At 43.4% G+C, this 7571-nt stretch overlaps 1 protein-coding gene across 2 annotated transcripts in view; it reads left to right on the top strand.

The window, feature by feature from the left end:
- Nucleotides 1–7571, top strand: part of LOC119414937 (WW domain-containing adapter protein with coiled-coil) — a 140300-nt gene that overhangs the window by 101022 nt on the left and 31707 nt on the right. For both annotated transcript variants that reach the window (XM_037682057.1, XM_037682056.1), the window contains exons 7-8: nt 2954–3235; nt 4423–4539. In XM_037682057.1, coding sequence (XP_037537985.1) covers nt 2954–3235; nt 4423–4539 — 399 coding nt within the window. The remainder of the gene's footprint in view (nt 1–2953; nt 3236–4422; nt 4540–7571) is intronic.

The following is a 7571-nucleotide window of genomic DNA, read 5'->3' as shown; positions in this document are numbered from 1 at the left end:
GCAGCAGTCCCAGGCGAGATGCTTCTGACGCTGTTTCTGGTTCAAGATTGGCTTGACCTGGGGAATGCGGCACCTGTAGCCCATTTCCTGCACACACCTGTGCACGGTGGCTCTGGATGTTTCTACTCCAGACTCAGTCCACTGCTTCCGCAGTTCCCCCAAGGTCTGGAATCGGCCCTTCTCCACAATCCTCCTCAGGGTCCGGTCACCTCTTCTCGTTGTGCAGCGTTTTCTGCCACACTTTTCCCTTCCCACAGACTTCCCACTGAGGTGCCTTGATACAGCACTCTGGGAACAGCCTATTCCTTCAGCAATTTCTTTCTGTGTCTTACCCTCTTGCTTGAGGGTGTCAATGATGGCCTTCTGGACAGCAGTCAGGTCGGCAGTCTTTCCCATGATCGCAGTTTTGAGTAATGAACAAGGCTGGGAGTTTTTAAAAGCCTCAGGAATCTTTTGCAGGTGTTTAGAGTTACGTCGTTGATTCAGATGGTTAGGTTAATAGCTTGTTTAGAGAACCTTTTCATGATATGCTCATTTTTTGGGACAGGCATTTTGGGTTTTCATGAGCTGTATGCCATAATCATCAGTATTAAAACAATTAAAGACCTGAAATATTTCAGTTGGTGTGCAATGAATCTGAAATATATGAAAGTTTCATTTTTATCATTACATTATGGAAAATAATGACCTTTATCACAATATGCTAATTTTTTGAGAAGGACCTGTATATATAAAATACTAAATTACACACATTTGAGTAGATGTAATAAATGACTTTAATTCCTGTTTAAATGCAATTCATCCTGCCATACCTGCAGTGTCTTCAGACTTTGCCAGCAAATTAAAAGTTGAAGCTTAATCATTAAATTATCTTTGTGTTAGATTTATTTATAAATCACATTTAAACACTTCTTATACTGATTAAATTAAATAAAAAGTAACACGTTCTCTATCCCTGTAACAAGTAGCAGCTTCATCTTCCAGACAGACTGACGTTACATTTTCTCTCTTGAAACAGAACAATGTGTTAAATTGTAGAGTCTCACCTGCAACACGAGTTGGGAGTGAAACATGTATCAGCTGCAGCTCCTTCCTCCTCCTCGTGACTCCAACATGTTTACGTTTTATCTCCGTGGTTCTCACGTGTCGTGTCGGTGATTTTCAAAGCGGCATGTTTCACAGTTTTTATCTTTGTGAAGTTCTCCCACTTTTTGGAGGACTTGGGTCGAACAGTTTTCGCTGCGTCGGTCATTTGTAAAATTTACTTAATTTCCTTTGAAAACAGCCTCTGCTCTGCCTCCCCCCTCGCTCTGTTCAACTCGCGCTGCAGTTTTTTTTTTTCAAACTTTATTCAGTCAGTCAGCATTGACAATGAACTGCAGGTGAACAAAACGAAACGGCTCTGCAGCGCCGTGAGAGACGCATAATCGCGCGACACAACGAATTGATAATGAAATTCGTTGCCAACGCTTTTAATCATCGATTTTTATCGATTTTATCGATTCGTTGTTGCAGCCCTAGTCGCAACGTGGCGAACTAAGACGTAACTCTGTCTCCATATGTTTGGCTCTAAATTCCACTGATTTGAACAGATGTGCACCAAAATCAGTATGATCGATCATTATCCACCCCTTGATCAGGAATCCATAAGTGGCCAATAGCCTCCACAGCGCCCCCTACATTATTCCTACAGTTATAGTGCAATGATACATCATCTGATCTGCACCAGATTCTTGGTTCGTGTTCTGTGAGCATTTATACACACATTGGTGTTGTTGTTGAACATTTGACTAAAGTGCACCCTCTAAATTATTCCAACAGTTATATCTCAGTGATATATCATCCGATTTGAACCTGATTTCTTGTACTTGATCAGTGAGCACTTCTAGACACATTGCTGCTGTTGTTTAGCATTTCACTCCAGTGTGCCCCTACATTATTCCGTCAGTTATATCTCAATGATGCATCATCCGAGCTGCATCAGATTTTTTGTGAGACCTCATTGAGCACTTGAATACACATTGGTATTGTTCTTTAACATTTGACTCCAGTGCGCCCCTACATTATTGACATGACATGTTGAAAAGTATAAAGGAAGTACTCATCAAACATTCGCCACAAAACAGGAAGTCAAAATAACTCCTGTCTGTAAAGGTCGGATTTCAGACAAACGTGTAAGCCTTGCAGCTGGACTCGTACTGATATGGGCAGAAGGTGATTTTGAAGATTCGGCATATGAGCACCCTGGTGGACGTATGCGAGAATGGAATGAGAGCGTTCACGATTGTGACTGGGAGGCGTTGTTGGAGCTCCCGTGGTCGCAGGTGATGTCGAAAATTTGGCAAATGCGCACCCTGGTGAACGAGTGCGGGATAGGCACGAGAGCGTTGGCGATGGCAACTGGGTGGAGTAGCTGGATCTCCCGCGGTCGCCATAAGGCCAGAGCGGTGCTGTGCTGCGATGGCCTTCAATGCTGCTTGCAGCTTTAATTCCATTTATGCCTGTTGGTCTTTGCACTGTTTGTTTTTACACAATCAGACAAGCAAGGCAATGTTTCTAGCTGTAAAGTGTCCTTGGTTGTCCTGAAAGGTGCTTTTTAAATAAAATGATTATTCTTATTATAACTTGAATTACATAATGTCCAGATGGTGGTGGATGGGTTAAATGCAGAGACTAATTTCGCCATTGTATGGAAACATACAGTGCTGACATTGTGATGACATTATTATTATTATTATTATAATAATAATTTAGTTCAGATAGTTTCATTACATCTCCCACCACTAACAGAAACATTGTTCATTCATTCCACGGAAAAAAACCCTCACATTTTGATTAATTAAACATTTTTGATTACGATTAATTTTTATGAGAGTGATTAATTTTAATATTCAGTATTTTGACACCTATTCCTCTACAATGTGTTTACCGGTTTTACTGTTCTTGTTCACAGAAACGGCATTGGTGGACCAATCCACGTCATTAAACTGCAGCCAGTCCTCCTCTTCCTCATCTTCTCAGAGCCTAAACTCTGCTGCTGGGTCATTAGGTTCTGCTCACGCCAACATATCATCATCATCATCATCATCATCTACAGGACAGGGGGCTCCAGCTGTGCAGTCACCATCAGCTGCGCTGCTTCAGGACCCTGCCCTCTTTCATCAGCTCCTCCCAGCTCTACAAGCAACTCTGCAGATGAACAACGGCAACATGGACATGGCTAAGCTCAATGAAGGTGAGGATGATGATGGTGGGAGCACATTATTTTTCAACACACATTCCTGGTTTCAAACAATGAACGTCTGAAAGCAAAGTGGTTGTGGTCCATCTGTAAACTTTCTCTTGTCTTGCCCTTAACGTTTGATCCGCTCGAGATAATGTAACAAAACTTCATACACACATTTATCATCATTAGACAGTATGTTTTATAATCTTTTCAACACCCCTGCTTTAAGGTCAAGGTCACAAATCAAGGTCAAAGTTAACATTAGGTCTTTGCTTGTCTGGGTCACTGCTGTATAATAGTTTGTTGATGGGCGTGTTGTATGCAGTACTCTCTTAATCAAATTGAACTTTATTAGTTTTGCTTATAAGTTTAAGTTCAGCATGTGCACAACAAAGTATGTTGTTGTTGTTTTTTTTGTCTAAAATGTGTTCTGCTGTTCCTGGCCATTCACTTGTCAGTTATGGTGGATGTCTTCCTGTTTTGCTTATTGTTTAACCTTTGACTTCCTTTTTGTACTCGTCAGTAAAATCCAGTGTTTCCCCTACCCTTATACAAGTGGGGTGCACCGCCCTGTCAACTAAGCCGAGTGCCCCGTCGACCGAACACCCCCCCCCCCCCCCCCCAAACCACCTGTCGGCACTGACATAACGCTAAACTAGCAGCTCGCAATGCAGGTGCACTAGCTAAAAAGCTAAAGGCAGCCTCTTCACTTATGCTGAACCCTCACGCTGAATCCCCCCTCCCCACTTGAAAACTGTTGGTTCAAACAGCGCACAACTCAAGTGTGTCTGTCTCTCTGCCACCCCCCAAAAAACAGAGCGCGCGTTTGATATGCATCTGTCTCTCTCCTCTGCCCTGCTCCAAAACTAAAGCTGTCGGTGCAAACAGTGCGAGGCTCTGTCTCTTCCCCCCTCCCTACCGGTATAAACGGGATGGTGCGCAGCTCAGGACGTGTCTCCTTCCGTTCTCTTCTCCACCCCACCCCCACCACCACCACCACCACACACAAAAATCACAGATGAGATGAGTGCCCCGCCATGGCCAGTTATCTAGGGGAAACACTGAAATCATATATCTATGAACCATCTACTGTGGTAGTTGACGGAGGCCTGTTTGCGCTGAGATGTTTTGGCTCTCATATTGTGTATCTCTGTGCTCATGTGCTCTCTGTATGTTCTGTCCTTTCTTCTCCTCAGTCTTGGCAGCTGCTGTCACCCAAGCTTCCTTGCGGTCCGTGCTTCATAAGCTCCTCGCTGCTGGACCTGCTTTCAACATCACTGCTCTGCTGTCTGCTGCTCAACACTCCAACCAAGGTACGGCATCTTTGCAGACTCCCGCCATCTGTAGGACCTATCACTGTACCTTCATTTTGTTTATTTTACTAAATACATACTGTGCATGTGTAGTGTATTTCAGGATGTTAAGATTGTTTTTAACTGTCCTAACTGATACTTTAATTATTTCAATTCAGTTTATGTATATAGTGCTATTTCACAACAGATACTACGTCAGGGCGCTGTTCAAAAATATTCACATACATTATAAAGTGCTAATTAGTAACATTTATCTGTCTGAAGAAGACAGAAGATTGCGTTAAATCTCTTTCATCCCAGTCTCCCATCATGAGCAGCACACTGGTGACGGTGGAAAGGAAAAATTCCCCTTTAACAGGAAAAAAAAACTTCCAGCTTAGCCAGGTTCAGGACGTGTAGCCATCTGCTTGGACCGGCTGGGCTTAGAGAGGAGAGGAAAGAGACACAAATACAGAATGACTGGTTTGTGTGTAGTTTCTATGGGAAGAAGGATAAAAGCATGTTTGTGATATACAATAGTCCCTCGTTTATCGCGGGTGTTAGGGACTGTACCTGCGATAAATGAGGGACTACTTTGTGTGGGCGCGCGCGTGTGTGTGTATTAGGGGTGTATTGAACAGTTTCGTACGGCACATTCGGTTCGGTCCACGTGCGTACCGTTTCAGTTATTTTTTCACTCATTAAATTTTATTAACGAGAGATTATGCGCTGTGGAGCTAAAGTTCCTAAGTGTGTTGAAGTGACAAGTGAACAAATCCAAAGCTGTGTGTCGACGCTGTTTCTCAGATCTGCAGCAGGCAACATGTCCAACTTGTTAACGCTTTTCAAACAACATCATTCAAACGTGAACGTCTCTACTACAGGATAGCAGCTTTGTTGGTGCAAAGACCGAAAGCAGCATTTAAACGACCTTTATCAGGTAATTCAGATCGGTCCAGAGCAATAACACAAGATGTAAGAGGTTTTAAAGATCTGGATCTACGTCCAAATGTTGTTGATGCACCGACTTTAAAGTTATTGATCCCCGCTTCATCACGTCAACACTTTAGACAAAAAGTTGTAGCAGAACTTTATGAAAAAGCTAAAACTGATATTGTCAACTAGCCCTGGACCAGATTAAAGCCCTGCCCTGATGATAATGAGCGAGAGATTCAACCACCTCATAAAAAAATGACTGTTCAAGAAGAGGTATTGCTTATTGGATTATTATGATCACTCTCCTTAGCCTCCTTGGTAAGTTCTATTCAGGGGTACTGGAGAAGCGAGTCAGATTGTTGATCGAACCTCAGATCCAGGAGAAACAATGCGGGTTCCGTCCTCGCCAGGAACACTGGACCAGCTCTTTACCCTCACTAGGGTCCTCGAGGGCTCATGGGAGTTTGCCCATCCAGTCTACGTGTGTTTTGTGGACTTGGAGAAGGCATTCAACCGTGTTCCTCGGGGGTATACTGTGGGGACTGCTCCGTGAGTATGGGATTGTGGGCACGTTGTTACAGGCAGTTCGGTCCCTATACAAGCGGTGTGAGAGTTTGGTTTGCGTTGCTGGTAGTAAGTTGGACCCCTTCGGGGTGGGAGTTGGACTTCGCCAGGGCTGTCGGTTGTCACCAATTCCGTTCAAAACTTTTATGGACAGAATTTCTCGGTCTATCCAGGGGTTGGAGGGATTCTGGTTTAGTGGCCATAGGATTCCATCTCTGCTCTTTGCAGATGATGTGGTCCTGTTGGCGTCATCTTGCCATGATCTTCAGCTTTCACTGGAGTAGTTTGCAGTCGAGTGTGAAGTGGCTGGGATGAGAATCAGCACGTCCAAATTGGAGGCCATGGTCCTCAACCAGAAAAGGGTGGATTGCTTTCTTCAGGTCGAAGGTGAGGTTCTGCCTCAAGTGTAAAGTGTAGGAGTTCAAGTATCTCTGGATTTTGGTTCACGAGTGAGGGAAGAATCAAGCGTGAGATTGACAGGCGGATTGGTGCAGCATCTGCAGTATTGCGGACTCTTTACTGGTCCATTGTGGTGAAGAGAGAGCTGAGCTGTAAGACAAAGCTCTCTGTTTACTGGTCGGTCTACGTTCCTACCCTCACCTCTGGTCACAAGCTCTGGGCAGAGACTGAAAGAACGAGATTGCAGATACAGGTAGTTGAACTGAGTTTCCTCCGCAGGGTAGCTGGACTCTCCCTTAGACATAGGGTGAGAAGTTCAGTTATCCGGGAGAGACTCGGAGTAGAACCGCTGCTCCTCCACATCAAGAGGTACCAGTTAAGGTGATTTGGGCATCTGGTAAGGATGCTCCCTGGGCGCCTCCCTAGGGAGGTGCTTCGGTTATTGTCCGACTGGGAGGAGACCCTGGAGAAGACCCAAGACATGCTGGAGAGATTACAGTGTACCACAAAAGTGATTCACATTCCTGCAGATATTAAAGTATATATTTTCATGTGTCAAGTGATGTGCATTTCAGGTGAGGTATGAAGTCAGTTTTCATGACCTAAAAGAAGGTTAAGAGCAGTACAAACCAGAGATACCCGAGTATGTGTTCTGAAAATGTGTAGATGAACATATATCTGTGATATATTATCCATAAATTAAACGGATTCATTCATTTTTCTGGACTGAATAATATCGTGCATTGAAATTAAAATGTAACGTGAGACGTTAATTTTCTTTGACCCATCAAATGAATGCGGTCATTTATTAACAGAATCAAAGTTTAACATCAAACATTTACATTAATTTGGCAAAATTGAGTACAATAACAGCTTAATTAATTAGCAAGCTTTACGATTAGGAAACCATACGGCCATGATTTCCCTCACTTCAAGCATTACAACAGATATTTCTGAAAATATCTTGATTAATTTCTAGCAGGATAAAAGAGTTTTAAAGATGGAAAATGAAGTTTATCTTGAGAGAGATGGGTGAGGGAATTTGTCTGTCATAACCAGAACAACACGCTCCTTCTGGACCCAGCTTAACCAACGGTACACTTTGCAGTTGAAGATCGACTCTTTTACCTTGGCAGAGGATAATTCCGACTTCG

Source organism: Nematolebias whitei, chromosome 9 (genome assembly GCF_014905685.2).
Source record: "Nematolebias whitei isolate Nwh7 chromosome 9, NemWhi1, whole genome shotgun sequence".
NCBI classification, from domain to species: domain Eukaryota; kingdom Metazoa; phylum Chordata; class Actinopteri; order Cyprinodontiformes; family Rivulidae; genus Nematolebias; species Nematolebias whitei.
The sequence above is the reverse complement of the archived record's forward strand: the minus strand, read 5'-3'. Positions and strand labels throughout refer to the sequence as shown.